Below are 18845 nucleotides of genomic sequence, written 5' to 3'. Positions count from 1 at the left end.
TCCAGATGTAGGCAAGATCAGAGGACACGTCATCAGAAGACACCAACATGTCACTTGTCCTGCAGCAGACCATTTCTTTCTTAAACGGGTGCCTCCTGGCAGCAGGAGCTTTCCAAGCTCCAAGACTCTGCCCTTGCCCTCTGGTCTCTGCTTTTACAGGCACAAAGCATGGGCACTGTCCCACGAGGGACCCCGCTCCCCACTGGAATTACTGTCAATGACTGAGCTGGCTGGAGCCGTCAGTGTGGCAAGGCTCAGGGCACGTGGTGGCACTGGTGCAGTGTGGTCACCACGTCTCCTGCACTGCCGTGGCCAGGCTTACAGACTGCATGTGGGCATCAGAGTCCCAACCCATCTGCTCACATTGCTGGATCGGACTATTTCCTAAATTCTTCCTAAAAAAACCCTACAGGAACCGAAACAGAGATTCATTTGACTAGATCAGATCACACGTGTGCGTGAATCAGAGCATATCTTGGAGACATATTTAAAGGGCTTTCATCAGAACATTTTTAACTCTATTTGCATGAATCAATGAGACAAGCCAGATTATTTTGATGGTGGATTACACTGAAAAAGTCTCTTCCACAACATCCAGGGCCACCTGATCAGGATATATAAACAAGATCAATGCCATTAACAGAAAGCAACAGAAGGCTGCACGTTTAGTTCAGAGAGCAAGCAGCAAACAAAATTTTTGAAACTCATATGGTAACCACACAGTGAGCAAGTAGCTACCATTGTAGCTTCCACTGTGGCTGGAAAGGTCTTTTAAAGGAAAACAGCCAAATCATAAATGAAGTGTACTAATAATTGCCATCAGCTAATCAAAGCGAAACACAGACTACCATGAAGGGGGAAAAGAACGTGCACCCTAATAACTTTTTCCATTTTAGATTCAGAGTGAGAAAACAGACTACTTGTTTACATGTGATGCATTTATCCAGCCAGGAGCTATATGATAATAGTTTTAAAATATGCTGAGTATTATATAGGGAAAAAACGCCATGCACAATTGTCCTCAATAATTTATAATAACAATCACAAAACAAACAGCAACTCTTGCTCTTTCACAGCCTGACTGCACATATGGGGAGCACCCTAATATAATAAACTAGAAAATTAAAAGATTAAGAAATAGACCACGCAAAATCCATAATTTCTGTTTATTATGACTCAGTTTAAATCAGAGTCAAGTCAATACAGAACTTGAGCCAAAGAGGTTTTTGTCAGCTGGAACTCAGAAATCTTCTAGCTTCTTTGTAACCATCTGTGGGACTGCCAGAACGAAAGATACCAGTTTAGACCAAAACAGTGCTATTGCTTTTTTTCCCAGATATTTTAATGAAATGAATAATTTGTTTGTATTTCGTTGAAGGGAAGGTTTATTTCCTTTCTGTGTTCTCTTCTTTTGCAATTATATTCTTCGGTGTTTCATTATGTGTCCCCCACGCTAGCACCAGAACCACAAGTGACTCAAGGAGACACAAGCAACCCCAGCATCGAGAGGAAGCAGCTGCACAATATGCATGAAAATCAGCATTTTTTCATAGGCCACAATTCTCTTAAAAGATTCATCAGTAACTTTTTGCTGTATCACACCACTGGCCTACTTGTGTTATACCGACTTTCAGCAACAGCAAGCTGACAGCATTTAGCAGCGCACTAGTTACAAGCATGCTATTAAATTCCTTTTTGTTGGCCAATCTGTTTATTTTAATAGATTACAGTTTTCAAGCAAAGTAATTTACAACGGAGAGCCCCACTGCTGTGCAACTTGTGACATTTGCATTGTTTGTCACAGCAGCTGAAATGCAAGCAAAAAAGCTGTAATTCGCTACCCACATGGAGCGTCCCACAGAACAGCCATCCAGAACAGAGCAGCTCTTCCCTGCTGGAAAGTTTTTAAAGAAGTAATTTGTTTCCCTGTTACCCCTCTTTGCTACCAAGCTGCTCCACTTGCAATTGAAGTAGGTTTGCTTTACTACAATAAAAGTTTCCATCCAATGAACTAGTTATTTCATGTTGAAATAAACTCTTCCATTTCCAAGTACAAGCTAACTAGCATATGATTTCACTGATCAAAAACAACACTGCATGGGCCAGGTCAACCAAAACCTGGGCAAACTTTGGGCAAAGAACAGGACTGAAACTCTTAATACACCCCAAATACATGGCTTATCATCAGCCTTTTGGTTTTGGTGCAGAGGCTCCTGCCTGCAGAGCATGACCCATCCCATCCTGAACTGGACACCTACAATACATCAGACAAAATATATTCTCCGGTGGTGTTTCGAACATACGCAAGGGGGTCACGGTGTATGTAACCCAGGTGAAGTTGCCCAGCTGCAACATGGAAAGTCTACATTTAGGCAGAGAAATCCCATTTCAGGAATCCTCCAAACTTGTACGAAAACTGAGGCTTGAAGCCTGCAGGATAGCTGCAAGTGACCAAGCTCACCAGTACCCAAACCATTCCCACGTCATGTGGGGGACACATAGAAACACGACATACAAACGGATTTTGGCTTTCCCAGGACTTTGTGATCTGAAAAAATGTACAGCTGCAGGCCATTTATCTACTGCACAGAGAAGATGTTAAGGTTTCCAGTGCAGGCTGGGAAGAGTTTCTTTATTTGGGTTTTTTTTTAAAAGTCTGCATGACGGATTGCCCTGCTCCCCAACATGTCAATATAACCACCCTTGGCGTAAACTAACACAATCCAACAAAATAATTTATTTTCCCATAGGAACCATCCTCCCACTGTCTGTCTGCCTTTACAAGGGAAACAAGATCCTACAAATGAAGATGAGCCTGCTCCTCACACCTAGGATGCTTTCCTACAAGCAACGGCTCTGGTCACAGCCTCTCTCCCAGTCCTGCCATCCCTTAGGGGTTTTGATGCCCTCACAAAAGCAAGCGGGTAGAAGGAAAACAATGCCTTTCAGCATTCCTACACAAAACGGAGCAAGTAACTAATCAGTGAAAACCACAGAGAGAAAAAGTTACTTGCAGATTCTGCATGAAAGCCTGCCTGAAACTTCACCAAAAGGGGCTTTTTTCCTTTTAAGATCCAACTGGTTTTTGATGTGATCTTTCATAACTAGGCAGTTGTACTGCAAAGCTAAATCAAGTGTAATCATTCTCCTCTTCCTATTCAAGGGCTCCTGTGTTCAAAAGGGGGTATTTCTGGGCTATTTTTTTCCTTTGACAATTCTATGCAGGGATTATTGGCAGCTCAATAGCTGAGGTGTGCAGAAAAGCCACCCTGGGGGAGGTAAGCCTCATCAGCTCTTTCTTCCCATCTCCCAGCATGTTAAAAGCAATCTGAGGCACAGAGGACAGCAGGAAAGTAGCATGAATGCAAATCACAGGGTTTTTTTTTCTCTCTTAATGGATACTCTTATGCATCCCCATGTAGGGAAAATGACCTGGCAGAATCCCATTCTCCTCCCTTTCCTCCTCATTCCTACCTAGAAGCGACAGATACACATTTTCAACAAAACTGCACAGCATCACCATGGTGCAAACAGATCACCCTGCCAAATCCAAGCAGCAGTGCTGCGCAAAGACAAGGCAGCGCTCCGTGTTATCACACTACCATCCTGCTCAGTGGCAACCCTCTTCCCAATGGGAACGGCAGCTGTAGGTCCAACACAGCAAATCTTACCTTGTTTTCTAAGCAGTCAATGGTGCCATTCAGTATACTTCATAACCCATTGCAATATAATCTCTTTATGGATAGATAATACTGATATTTACAGGTTTGGAAAGGCTTAAACCCTCTAAGCAAAAGCATACGGCCTTTTTCACAATCAAAGACATATAGATAAGACACTTTGATAAGCACAGCATCAAGAGCAGAACACAAAATGCATCAGGTTTAAAGTCTCAAATAATTTTGGTATTTCACAGCAAGTCAAGTCTTTGCCCACACAGACAGAACAAGCAACCCATGAAACCAGAGCAGCATTCATAGCTGCATCAGTATCTAAACCAACTGCTTAGATACCTATGCACTAATGTGAAGACTGTTAAACCAGAACCCTCTCCTGCCAGTCCTCTTCACGCTGCTGCAAGAGGCTCATCTTGGCATCATCTACTTATAGGAGAGACACATTAGCACTCCACACGCCCTGTTGCTGCCCAAGGTCATGACTCTGAATTACATACCTGAGGCTCACAGACTGTCCTGCTCAAATCCTAGTGACTTGGGGGAGCAGGGCCAGCAGAGCTCACAGGTCTCTCTAGGTGGTGGTGTTTGTTTTGGTTGGGGAAGGTAGTTTTCCAAAACAAGCACAAAAAATAATATCCTTCTGCGTTCTACCACAGCTGGCTTTTAAATTCCAAGTTTGCCCAAATCCCTCCACTCCCCCAATACTATTTTGAAGCAACACTCTGGATGCCAAGGGTCCTGAACACAGAGACAAGTGTTCTTAACAGAGCTTTAACAAATATCAAATACTTTAAAAAAGGAGCTTGAATTCGTGTTGAGACCATTAACTGCAACCCGGAGTAGCTCTTGCTATTTTCTTAATACTTTAGGTTAAAAAATTCCAGAGGCTTAAGAATTTCAGAGCAGGATGGTAACTCCTCAATACTTTATTAAGGTCTTCAGTTTATATACTACTGTTCTGTCAGCTTGTCACTAGACCATGTAAAACATCAGAGAAGAAGGAAACAAGTTGGTTAGAAGTGCGACAGGCTCTTGGAACAGTATTAAGAGTTCTACTACACAGTGCAATTAGAATAGAGTAAAATAACAGCCAACCTATACACGTTGTCAAAATGAGATGAGACCATCCTTCCAGTACAGGTGTTTTACTCACAGCACTTCTTTATGCAGACATTCACAGAAGGGACTGAACAAGGAGTGGAAAAAATAAAACAAAGTGAGGATCTCTGAAGTTCAGGAAAGTTCAAAAAGGCTTAGTTTGCATACAAAACCTCAGTTAATTCCATAAATTCAAGTGCAAGTGGACTTCCGACTAACATGAATCACAAATGCCACCAATTTACCATGCAAATATTTTAATTGTTTAAATCACGCTCTTCCAAGCACGAAGAGACAGAAGTACCACCCCACGGTGGTATCTCCAATGACAATGACAAAGGACCACCTGCTTATAACTTAAATAATAAATTCCTGTTTTGTGTAACTGAGGCTGAATACCCACAGGATATTATTAAGAATACCCCTCCAGCATCTAGTCTAATAAAGAAACACAGAACAGCTTTGCTGTAGTACAAAAGTTTACAGAAAGTTCAACGACTTAAAGACAATACAAAGCACGTTGTCTGATTTCAAATAATTTATGTAAAAGTACATGCATGAGAAAATACTGGCGAGAAGATTTGCATAACCATATAATCAGATGCATGTTCTTTGTCCCTAGAGATAACATACAGTCAAAAATACATTTATATTTTAAGTTACAATAAAAGACAGCATTTTAAAATAAACACAATTTCAGGTCTACCAGCCCTTTAATGTGAAAGATCCCTGTTAACCCAGGACAAACTGATAGAATAAAAAAAAAAAAAAAATGGAGCCATACTGAAGTCTCTGAACAAGCCTGTAGTGTTTGGTTTTCCTTTTATCAAGGAAAGAGGAGACAACAGAACACAGAGGAGCATTTTGTTAGTGCTCTCTTCTCAGTTACGTGTTTTAAAAAGCATGATCAGAGCATAAGGGATTACCTTCATCCATATACTCCAGGAAAACCCACCCTCCTCATGAGGAGACGGTACAGATCAGGCACAGATCTTCCCTTCCACATGAAGTAGCACCACCATCCACACAAGAATGGATCCTGCAGGCAAAGCAAGCTACCCTTACTGTATTCAGGGTGGCAGCTTGGCCCCAACAAGCACTTTCTCTCAGCCTCTAGCAAAGCCACTGTTCCTCTCAAATCACAAGTTATTTCTTCACATTTGTCAAATGTTGAAACTCCAGAAGTCACCTTCTTGATTACAGTATCAGACAACAGCCTGAAACACCCAAGATATCTTACCATGTGTCACTTGCCCTCCACGTTTTTGTGGTCAGCTAAATAGTTTAACAAGACGACACATGATTAATTTCTTCAAAGATATTTTAGTTCATTAATTTGACAAAAGCATTGGTTGCAGTACAATAGTTTGACATACAGTAACAGAACGTACTCAATTTACATGCACAAGCTATTTAACAAGAATACATGGTCTCTCCTATTGCCATTATAAAATTAACACTACTATGACAGCTGACAGCCTTCTGATTGTTCTCATGAGCTCTTAAAAAAGTGATGGAAACAGCGTTCCAGTTGGTACGATGGCAAAGAACAGAGATTTGGCCACTGCTGGAAGATTCCAATGAAGATGCCAGTACCGTAATGGGAAAGTGTTGGCATTACTGTAAAAACTGCTACAAAAAAGCTATGCAAAACTGTTCTGATACGTACTTCAAAGAACATATGGGAAATACTTACAGCTTTGTATAGAAACATAACAGAAACAAAAAGTACATGTAGGGGAAGAAACGTTACGAGTTTAAGGCAAAACAAATGTGTGGATGACTAAAAAAGCCTGATCACTGAGGTACTGTAAACCAGCAGCAATCTGTTGGGGAAGGAGCGCATAATTTTCTAGCGGAACTGGGTTTTGTGCATATCTTTTGTGGTTGGAGGGGTTTTTTTGTTTCTTTGGTTTGGTTGGTTTTTTTGTGGGGTTTTTTTTTTTTGTTTTGGTTGGGGTTTCTTGTTTTTTGTTTTTTTTTTTTTTTTTTAATAAAGCCTTCAACTTTGAAAACGCAAACCAAAACTCCTCTGCATTTGTGTTCTATGCCTGGCTGAGACTTCTTTCAGGTTTACAGTTCGGTCAAGATTCTCATGGTTTAACATACAAAGTACAGTATGTGCTACTAATGACTGTATTTTCCAAGTCTGCTTTTCAAATAACAGATACAACACTGTCACCTTCATTAAACATGGATGTTAAAAGATTCAGTACTGCTGTTAAAGGGCTTCTAGAAATGAGAACAGAGAAGTCAGATTTATGACCAAGAAATAAGCAAGGAGCACTGTAAAACATACACGTTACAATAAGACTTTTCCTATAGCGAATAAAAGTCACCAGGGGACTTAACTTTTTATTATTTTTTTAAACATTTCTTTATAGCTTTCAAAAGTGCTAACAATTCCAGCAATAAAACTTTCCAGGTGCCCTGGCTGTACCTCTCTTTTTAGTATCTTTTCCAAATAGTATTTAAACCGGTACGAAATCCTCCCCTCTAATCAACAGTTATCAATTTAACATTATGCTCCTGCAAGTCTGATCCTGAAATATGATGAATACGCGACAGTTGTAATGAATTTATTCATGATTGTATAAAAAAAGCACAGTTAAATGTGACTGCACTGTCAGACCTATAATACACCAAATAAGACTGCAAAAACAGAAGGCAAAAAAAGGAAAAAGGCCTCAAGTCTCCTTTTTTCTGTTGCTTGGGTTTCTTTACTAATTCTCACGGCAAAAAAAAAAAGTAGCAAAGGTTTAATCTTAAATACAAAGTTATAATCTGCAAATCAGGTCCTCTAATCCAGACTGATGTCACATTTTTTTTCAACTGAACCACCCGTGACAAACCTGCAATGCCTCCACTTATTTACACTCCAAAGTGCTCCCCAGCCTCATCCACCCGATGAACTAGTCACACTTTATTTTAAGCAGAACAATAAAAGTTATTTGCGGTTTTGAAACAGTTGGTCTGAATTCTTTAATACCACACTCAAAACTCAGGAAGACAAATTTAAGAATCTCTCAACTCAATTCTCAAAATATCGTTCACAAAGGGGAAGAAAAAAAAGAAAAAAAGAGGCACGAATATGGACGTACAGGTGTTAAAACACCACTAAAAAAATCAGACTTGATTAAGAGCCTATACTGGAAACACTTACCTTGTCAAAGCATTAAAATGATCACCTCAGAAGATAATTCAGAGACATTCAGAACTGTGAAAAAAGGCAAACTAAACTGTCATAGATCACTGAAATATCTAACCTAAATGCAGTGTAAATTGATGGCTGGTGAAGGGACAACCAGTCATCTTGCAAAACGAGGGACTTCAAATTACTCATCACCAACCTCCTGTAATAATCTGCATTGAAGGACCTGATGAACAGCAGTGAAATCTTTGTCATGCAATTACAACTGTTGAGCAACCAATATGCAACTCAAAGAGTGATACTGTCATCCATGATGGATTATTGAAGTAATAATCCATTAAAGAATAAGGTCAAAGGGAAAGTGGTAAACATATTGCCATAAGTGAAAACACTTCAAAAATTTACAATTAAATAAAAAGTTAGATGATATCTTATAAAAAGAAGTACTGAACACAACAAAGCCACAATAAATTAGTGTTTCCATAAAACGACATGCTGAAGGTTTTGTTCCCAAGTCTATACATTTTTTTACTGTCTGTTAATTCCTAAATATTGACAGCATAATTGATAATTGAGGTACAGTAGTTTACATTTGTATACGTCTTGTAAAAAGGTTAATTTTTTTCTTCCAGTTTTTCTTCCTCATCTCCAAAGAACAACAAAGGAAACATTCCTAAAATGCAGCCAATGGTCACTCCAATAGCTTTACCCTAGAGAAAGGGGGGAAAAAGTTTCTCACTGATCAGTAGTTACTCATTCGCTGTGTTGCACCAGCACAACCAGGAAAACAGACCCTTTGTTCCAGTTTTCGGTTGGGAGCCATATTTTTCTTAGCATGCAGACCAGAAACACAATCTATGAGACACACACAGGTATGACAACATTGGATATAGCATGTGCTGTGATAAAAGACAATTCTGAATAAAGGGGAGGGGAATGACCAATGAAGAGCTGCACAGGTGATAACAGAGGAGACTGATTCAAAGGATTAGTAGGATGGCCAGGAAAGTGGAAGGGGGGAGCAACACTACACCAACACACACCCCCCCCCCCTCCCCTCCCCCCCCCCCCCCAAATGCTACACACATTTTCGGTGCAGTTAAAAAAACAAGCTTGTATCTGGTAATGTAAATTATCAGAGTCAGGAATGAGGAATTCCTTGCAAACATGATGGCTTGCAAAGGCACAAGGTGAAGACAAAAAAAAAAGTAATTGGAAAATATTTTGCAATTGGCCGAGAAGTAAAAGTCAAAAGGAAAGGAAAGACAATGGGCAACATCCGAACCACATCACCAGCAGAAGGTGGAAAGTATTGAAAAATTTGAGACAGCGAGCGAGAGAAAACACTACTGTACAGGCAAAGGTGCTCAGACGTCTTTTCACAGAAAAATGCTGTGAATGAACTGCAGTGCAATGACAGGCTTTTGCCACACAGACTCCGCTTCCACAGAGAAGACTTAATGTCGAACAGACTAAAGGGCAGCCCACAACATGCCAGTTTTTCCCTGCTCAATGCTTTGATCTAAAAAGTGCACTAAAAGCAGACTTTCCCCCCCCTCCCCCCAACTTGTCCTCAGAAAGTGCTATTTCTCTCCCCTTAAATCTGCAAAGGTATTTTTCCCCAAGAAGGTTCATTCTGGCAAAGTGAAAGAAGCACCTGTTCCTTTATTCAGCTTCTTATAATCTGTTTCTTTAATCAAAATAAACTAACACTCTCATTGCTGAAGTGGGACTACTTCAAATGTTTAAAATGTTAATTAAGTAATCACCCTGCAAATGAATTTGCAAGATTAGTGTCCCGCAATTTTAAACCCAGGCAGTGAATATTACTCAAATGCTAAAAGTTTACCCAGGGGAAACTAATTTCATATCCAAGCTAATTATAGAATATTAGAAATTAATATATACTAGAACAGGTATAGGAATAGCAAGCACCTGACAAAGAATGTATAGGAGTAAACTTCTATGGGGTCGTAACTTTCAAATAAACTATCCTATCACAGTAGGCAGAGCTCAGCCCAGGCACCTGCACAGCATACATGAAGTCATTGCAGAGACTTATCCATGTTACTAGACACGCATGGCTTGTTGCATACAAAAAACACACCCAAGCTCAGAACAATCCAGTCTCATGATGCTCCCTGACATAGGCTCACAACTAAAGTTTCCAGGAGATGTGCAAAATGGTGGTGGTCGGTAAGGATTTAATGGCAGAAGTGACAAAAAGGATTTATCACATACGATTCAACAGAAGTTCAAACAAAAAAAGCTCCACACAAACAGTGCCTACCTAAAGCATACTCACCAAGTGTGCACTGAGACGCGTTTGCCACATATCAGCTTGTTTGGGTGTCAGATCGGGGATAGACAGACCCAGTCGTGAAGCTAAAGCTTCTACATAACCTGCAAGACTAGAAGAACAAGAAAACAAGAACAAACAGTTTTGGATCTGACTGTATCTTCTAGTGAGGATTTTGAAATATCTGAAGCACTGAACTCAAAATGAATTGAGCTTTTCCTTCAGCATACTGATAAAGCCATTGAGAGGTAAATAAGGGGAAGTGTTCAGACTTCTGATGGTCACATTTTGCAGTTAGTTAACTATCCCACCGATTTAATATGCAGTATTTCCAGAAAAAAAACTTGATGCAGTAAGACATAACTGGTGTGAATATTACCGTGTTTTTGCAGAGCTGGAGGAAAGGTTACACAATCACTAGTTAGTAAAAAGCCTTGTTATTCGCAGAAAAAAGAAATATCAGAGGGACAGTAGGGGAAAAGAGATGCAACAGCCAGCTTTACTTTCACTAATTACACAGAAGCTTCCTTTAAAACATTAAAAAAAACCCCACATCAGCTGCATCTGTTTATATCAGAAATAGGTATGCCTCGATCTGAAGATACATAATTGTTTTATCCAGGGAAAAGCAAATGTCTTCAGATCTAGACATAATCTGAGGAGGTATATTAGGTCCATTTTATCACACCAGGGTATTATATAACAAAAAAAATTATTTTTCCACTTCATATTTTAATGGCACACTTTGTAGAAATTCTAATACTTCTTTAAAAGCAAGCATTACCTACAGACTACACTGAATGAGGTTAAACAACATCCCAATTCCACCACTTAAAATATATAATACCATAATAGCGAGACTGTTATCCTGTTTCAGAACTATCACATGGCAGTTTTAAACTTGACAAGAACCACCTAATATTCCAACTTTTTCTCAGCAAGGACAGAATACATTTCTACAGACATATAGTTTACAGAAGCAAAATTCAAGAGCTAGGAAAAAAAAACCCAAACAAATCAATTTCAACAGTTTATATGTTCTAGCTCAGTAGCACCAATAGTGTATGGAAGAGAGGGGAAAAAAAAAAATATTCTTAATACAAGTTCAGACATACCCCAGTCCAGCTAAATCTGAAACGAGGTTTCCCAAAGCTGCAGCTGGAGGGAGGAAGAGGGAAGAGAAGGGGAGAAGAAAGCAAAGTAGTATTTTAATAACAAATAAAACCAACCAGCTCCCGTCCCTCACCCCCTGCAGCGGCTCTTACTTTACTCAGTATATATAGCACAAAAGACTATTAGAGGTTTTTTCTGACCTTATTACAGTTTGCAATAACAGCAGCGGAATAACAATAACAGGAAGTCCAACTATTTTTCTGAACTTACCTGAAGAAAACTTGACAAATACAAATAAAAACTTGCCAGTGACACCTGAAAAAATTCAATGTAGTGACTTTTCAGCTCAGAATTAAAAGCAGCCATGTATGACTGCCAGCTTCACACAGCTAACGCTGGACAGCCAGCAAGGCTTTCCAGTGCCTGCAGGGGCACTGGAAATAGAAGGAGCCGTTATTCACATATGTAGCATTGATAAACACCTCAGTATACCCATGAGCTGTGTCAGTTTAGGCATAAATACTGTACTTATGACGGAATAAAGTCACACATTTAAAACACAGGATTTTACAGCAGATCTGGTTGAGATAAGAGTCACAAGCAACAGAGGGCTGCAAATCTCCGAATTATTAACTCGTTCTGCTATATAAATTTTCATTTAAGCTATCTGCATGCTTTTGAGCAATGCTGCACCTGCAGTTGGTGGACCCGTGAGCAGGGTTTTTTCCCTGGCATTGCAGAGGCACCAAAGCTGTCGAGCAGAGCTTATCAGTTTTGGCCCAGTGCAGGAGCAGGGGGGCTGCCTGGCCCTCCCGCAGTATCACACGGAGGCAGAGGAGCCACCAAGAACACCAGCCAACACAGCAAAAGGACACCAGCACCAATCTTCACATAACACTGCAAGCAAACAGCAACTTACAAATGTGTATATACATGTACATAAATAGCAGATCCTAGGGAATTTAGAGCAGTTCTATTACAGAAATGCAAATATGCTTTAAGTGACCCAGGATTTGAACTTTTAGATTAAAACTGGCAACAAGCATTTCAAAAGCTATTTGAACTGAAATTCCATTTCTGCAAATGGAGTATGTCCCTGCTTCAACTATATGTTGTTCTTTATTAGGAAAGGCAGCTGCAAGACCAAGAAAGCAACCTTTACAGCCCTATGGCCTGCTTTCAGCCTAAAATATAGGCATGTGCCATGTTAAGTCTACACATACTGCATTTTTATTACTTGCCTGCCATAGTTGAAATTCCTAGGACAACTCCAATTGACAATTCTATTTGGGTTCCCTGAAAAATAAAGAGTTTTCTTATTATTTGAGGGATTTGGAATTAGAATAGATTATATTGATTCAACTGGCAAAAGTATTGCTTACTGCTTGTTTATGTTAAAATTAAAAGGATAAATAGACATTACTTCTACTAGATCTGCACTGCTCCTACCCTCCTGGAGTATATATTTCCTGCTAAGACAAGAGCCTACTTCTGATATTCTTTTAATATTTTATAGTTTCATAATGCCCGCCTAATGGAGAAAACCATAATGCCTATCTCTGCATACTATTTTCCCCACTAATTCTCAGCTGAATGTACAGCTCTGAATGCAAACTTCTACAAATACTGAGCAAACAAATAAAACACAGTATTGTAGCTCCTTACTTTTTCAGTTGAAGAAACAAAATCACAGTGAACTGCAGGATGAAACAGCAGTGTGTAGTCCAAAGATGACAGACAACGTGCGTGAATTAAAACAAGACATGTTCCAGTTGGATATAAGAAAACATTTTCCACTGTGAGGACAGTCAAGCATTGGAACAGGTTGCCCACATAGGCTGTGCAGTCTCTGCCCTTGGATCTTCTCAAGTCCCATAGGATAAAATGATCAACAACTTGGTCAGGCCTTACAGCTGATCCTGCTTTGAGCTGGTAAGACCAGTGACCCTGAGAAGGTCTTGAGCAGGAGCAAGACTAGAGACCTAGTAGGTCCCGCAGTCCTTTCCCACCTGAATTATCCCATAATTAAGATCACACTATCAACAATGATTCTACAGGAAGAAGAGTTATGTTTGACCTTTTATAGACCTTCCTGTTCCACTAGCCCATTTAATCTTCCAAATAAACAGGAAAGTATCTCAAGAGCATTACTCAGGAATGCCAGACTACATCAGTACAAATCATCATCAGCACTAACAGTGCCTGCATCACTCAGAACAAAAGGGACACATCAGTAAAACCCCTGAAGGCCTATTAATCACACATACTTATCACATTATAATCAGTCAGTACAAAAATATATCACCTTCATGATTATAAATGTGCCTTACAGCATAAATTAGGAGAGGGAAAAAAACTCCCAAGCCTCTTAATTCAGTAAAATTTATTACAATACCAGCTTTCAGAAGGAACACTCCTTTGCAGAATGCAAAGGCTGAACAGAGCATGGACATTTTCTTTAAAAAAGAAAAATTAAGAGAGAATTTAGCAGGTTGATACAGACTGAACAGAATCTTCCTGAAACTCTCATAGTCTAGTCTATTCTGGTTGAACAACATAAATCTGAGTTGATCAAGGAATTAAATAATGAACTTACCGCAGCAATCATAATTGCGTTATCCAAAAATCCAAACCCTACAAAAGGTAATGCATTGTGGAAGAACACTAAAAGAAATAAGTAACAAAGAAAATAAACATTTAGAAGAGTTCACTAGTTCACACTAACAACTGAAATGTCAGTCTAATACTGCCTTCAAGAGGAACAAAGACAACATACACAAAATCCCTTTCCTACTACTTCTACCAGTGACCTTTTTTATTTCTGGCAGGTTTGGTAAAACCCTTTGCCACATGTAAGTGTTACTAATAGCTTGTGACGAACCAGTTAAAAGAACTTACTTTGCAAATACTCTCACAATTTTGGATAGAAGCCACTTATACCTACTAGTGGATAAGAGAAATACTTAAAACTATGCAAGTTTGGTACTATTTACAGTCCTTCCAACCAATGCTGCAGTATTACTGAAGATTGCCAAACTGTGTTACCAGACTCCCTGCATTCTTCTCTTGCTTGAAATAAAGCCCTTTTCTCTGCAAGTCCCTCTTTATTCCTGTGCAAGAGGAGCTCCATCTTCACATATTCCTAAAACTTCGTATTTTAAAAGTATTGCCTTGAGCTAGGCAATTCTTATCAAAACTCCCCCAGCTAAATCTGCAAACGCTAAGGTGGTTTTGGCCAGCATGTCATACAGCATTAACTACCTCACTATTATAACCCAAACTTCTGTATCTTGATTTTTTTTTTGGGGGGGGGGGCACTATGCTGGGAGCAAGTTAGACTTGAAGCTGCTCCTCAATACACTGTTCAATGAATACAATCAATCAATACAATCAAGTTTCGCTTTTTATTTCATGCGTTTTTTCTTTTGATTCCTGAAATTCCAAGTAAACTCTATTTGAAAATATTTTCTATTGCAGGAACTTGGAGCATGCTGGTCTGCATAATTTCTGACAAGAAGCACAGTAATACTGTATCGTTCCCTTTCTGTCCTGCTCCATTTTCTCTCTCAAGTTTTAGCTTGTAAGCTGATGGAGATGGGATTGAATTTGCACATCATTGCCTCCAGCTGAGTTTCAAGGGGCTAGCTCCATAAAACTAAATACAGTACTGAGAGCAGACTACATGACTAAAAATACAGCTTAGAAAGTTAAACTTTTCTATTTTTTTAATATTTATCATGCATCAGCTGTTTAGGGTTTCCCACACACACACTTCACATGGGACCAACAATTCCTATATTTCATAAATTTATAGAGAGGCAAACACAGGAAGAGGGAAGCAAGAAGCATGCATGAACCTTACAGTCACATGACAAGAAACTGGTATGAGTCCCTTTTGGATTGACCTCTTGTAGACAGCACGAATCCATGACCATATAAAAAACAAAGCCACACGCAAGAGATCTTCCATGTTTAGATACTACAACATGTTTGGATTTCTGTAACTACTTTGTAAGAATACACATACCTTCTAAAATGCACAGGTAAAAGACTAAAGCACAGAATGTATGAAATTTTCCAATTATTTTTTTTTAACCATCGCAGGACAACTCCCCCCCCCAAAAAAAAAAAACCAAAAACACACTATAAGTAACAAAAAAGCACATAGATATGTCCAGTATTTTCAAAATGTGTGTACCAAACTCTGGAGCTACAAAGGGAGCTCAAATTCCTATCAAAACTGACAGAATTTTGGAATCCATGGAGTAAACAGAACCCCAGGGACCAAGCAAAGAAAAACAAAGAAAAATAAGTGTAGATACTTAGAACATGAAGATATTCAACTAAATACATTTGCTCACTGAAGGAGTACAAAAATTACAAGAATACACTGATTTGGAAACTAAATCAGAATTTGAATGACCATGGTATTATAAAGAATACCAAATCTATTTCCAATTTCTCCTCAATTTTATCCCACTTCTCATTCCATTTAAAATATAGGCAACTAGAAGCAAGTCAATAGTTTTAAGCTTAAATACAAAAAAACCCCACAAGGTACTGCAGCACCAACTCCACTTGGCTTAGGAAAACAATGTTTGCTGCTGCCTTTGAACAGCACGCCCTCATTTGGGTTTTCTGTCCTACTTTTCACTGAATGCTGCACATTCTCCAGCTGAGGTGTTACAAAATAAAGAAGGCAGGGTGACTGTTGGTGCTTGCTTTGGTTTTCTGTTACTCCATACAGCAGGGATGAGGACAGACCAGCACTTGTAGGAGAAAGATGAAGCAATTCAAAAGACAGACTGCACGAGTACTGAACCACATTCAACAAACATTCTTCTTTTACCATGTTTCAGTTGTCCTGGAGATGGTGGTGCAACCTCCAACTTCTCTAGAGAAGTCAAAATGAAACGAGAAAGTTAGCTAGTTCATCGCAAATTCAGTTTATAATAAAGTGTCTACCAAATTACTAGCAGGCAAAAGAGCAGTTAACATTATTTAACAGCTTTCAAATTTGAAGAAAAATGCTTCACATCTACTTTTTTTAAAAAAGATATATTAAAAGCCAAAAATTCTTACAATATTACAAGATTAAAGTAGTATAAGTGATTATGCAAAATAACAGCACACATTAGAAGCAGCCCAACAGCCATCTTTATTACTGAAAATTAGAAAAATACAGTAAAATTAGAAAAAACAGGACATCTAAGGAGAATTGTATTTTATTAGGTTTTAGAGGTCCTCTAAGCATGCAGCAGACAACCTTCTTTCCTCCAGAGACAGTCTGCAAAACACCCCCTACCATTTCAGTTCTGATAAAAATCTTTTAACAGCTAGTAGAAGAATAAAAGAAAAATACTACGATGACATTAGAGACCACTGATTTCAGCAACAGCAGATCAAGTTTAGTCATTTGGTCATGATTCAGGTATCCTGGCTTCAAACCAGTAAGACCTTGGAAGGACCAGGCCATCATTCCTGAGCCTGACAGAGTACTCTATAGGAGACTAATGCAGTCTGTTAGAGGTGACACACAGAATGCAGCAGCAGCAGCAACCCACTTCATAAGGCCAAGGGAAAGAAAACAAGCTACTTTTTTAGGCTTGTTGTGTTTTTTTTTTTTAGATGTGGGTATTGAGCACAAGAACTCTTTCCAAAGCAGATAAAAATGTTGCCCCAATACTTTCCAGTATTCTGAACGCTTAGCTTTTGACAAGTTGCTTCCATACTTATGATTAGGTAACTTCTACAGGCAAAGGTAAAAAATGGTAAAACATGAGAGGAGCCTACAACACTACCTCAGGTTTTCAAATTTGACTTGGGGCAGCCAAGAACATAAAAAGACAATGCTGCAAACACGGGCTATAAATCATTTCAGCATGTCTGAACAGTGCAGACCAGAGTGATTATCCCTGCATCCAAACCACTCCATATTCAAAGCTACTGTAAAGGAGAAACTAAAATATTCACTTGAATTAAGTTTGGGGAAAAAAGATAGTGAGACCTTAACACCAGTATTCAGCCAATCAGGACACCTACTTCCAAAATAATTTCATTAATGTAAGGTCTTAAACTGTAACAGCTTTCAAGCTTTAGCAATTATTGAAGAGATGCTTCTTCCCTCTGTCCAACAGATACTAACTACCTAAGGTCTACAAACACCAGTTGTACTCATCACGCAAGCAGTAGAACTACAGCCCAAGTATTACAGAAATAAACATGATGCTAGAGGAAGAACAAAAGACCATTCCAGGGTAAACAGAGGGGAGACCTGCACGGGCCAGTCTTCCAAAGCCACGGGCGTCACTGGTGCCCGACAGCCAGGAAACATCAGACCAGAATTTTCAGCTTGTGTTTAGGAAGGACGAGACCAGGGATGAGATGCATGTTCCCCAACACAAACTTCTGCACTTGTCTGCATATGGTCTCCTTCCTTCCTAGTTTAAGTGAAGCTTTTACTGAAGAACGGGGTAAAAAAAAAAGAGAGCTATCTATATACACCAGCACTGCCCTTTCAGCAGCTTTTCTGAGACAGCAAATTCATACAACAATGGGGAAAATCAGAGACACTTTGAACCGAAGAGATTAACAAAGGCCACCACTGCCAGAAGCTCAAGATGCCCTGGGGGTGACCAGGCAACTTAAGCCAGCACCCTCACATTCCTGATGAAGCCTTCCTAGCCTCCTCTTGCTCCATCCTGCTGGATGCCAGGGAGAGAATGAAAACCCAAAATCATGAACTCAAGCACAAGAGGTCACTGAGAAGGTGCTGCCCTCCACAGCTTTCTGCTCCAACGGGAAGCTATCACACTGACCAGCATGGTTCCTTCGCTTCATGTGACACTGCCACTGAAACCATCCCTGCTGAAGTACCACCTGTTCTTCAGATCTAGTTCTCCATATACAAGGGTTTCATGATAAAAAGCTGTAACAGCATGAACAAACTTCCAGAAAACACTCTGTTCCCCTCTGAGGAAGACAGCTTTTCATAGTTTGCCTTGGTCATGATAACCAGTTAAGTGTTTAGGGTACCAACACAGAAGACTATTCGCTTTGTCACAAAATACTACAAAGCTCAAGAAAATCAGTCTTGAGGATTTAGCCACAACTGATTTCCGAGTTTGACAGCACATGACAGTCTACATAATTACACTCTATTCAGTGTAGCTAGAAAGCTATTTAAATTAAAAAAGAAAAAAAGGTAAAAACCAGGGCATAATTGATTTTAGAAAGTTATTATCCAAAGGAGGAATTGAGGGCGAACGTTTGGTAGGAGGAAAAAAAGTCTTTCACATCTATGAATAATGGGAGTTTAAATCACATTAACTACACAGGACATTAATCTCTTCCTTCAAACATAAGTCAAGGACTATCTTGGGATGGTTTAAAAAGGAGGGAGGGCTGGGGGACACTACTTTGGGGTTAGAGGAAAGATGAGTTGGTGCAAGGTAGAGGGAAACAGCAAGGGATCAAACATAAGCAAAAATTACATTGACTGTTTCAG

General features: G+C 39.5%; 1 protein-coding gene across 6 annotated transcripts in view; it reads right to left on the bottom strand.

The window, feature by feature from the left end:
• Nucleotides 1–1152: 1152 nt before the first annotated feature.
• TMEM65 (transmembrane protein 65) overlaps nucleotides 1153–18845 on the bottom strand; it is a 37703-nt gene continuing 20010 nt past the window's right edge. For 2 of the 6 annotated variants that reach the window (XM_055799557.1, XM_055799560.1), the window contains 6 exons: nucleotides 16188–16232; nucleotides 13935–14002; nucleotides 12580–12634; nucleotides 11341–11383; nucleotides 10232–10337; nucleotides 1153–8636 (listed from right to left, as the gene is read on the bottom strand). In XM_055799557.1, coding sequence (XP_055655532.1) covers nucleotides 8541–8636; nucleotides 10232–10337; nucleotides 11341–11383; nucleotides 12580–12634; nucleotides 13935–14002; nucleotides 16188–16232 — 413 coding nt within the window. In that variant the 3' untranslated portion in view covers nucleotides 1153–8540. The other 4 variants (XR_008746458.1, XM_055799559.1, XM_055799558.1 and 1 more) reach the window with 4 other exon arrangements.

Source organism: Falco peregrinus, chromosome 3 (assembly GCF_023634155.1).
Source record: "Falco peregrinus isolate bFalPer1 chromosome 3, bFalPer1.pri, whole genome shotgun sequence".
Taxonomy (NCBI): domain Eukaryota; kingdom Metazoa; phylum Chordata; class Aves; order Falconiformes; family Falconidae; genus Falco; species Falco peregrinus.
Note: the sequence above shows the minus strand (reverse complement) of the source record. Positions and strands in the feature narration are given on the sequence as shown.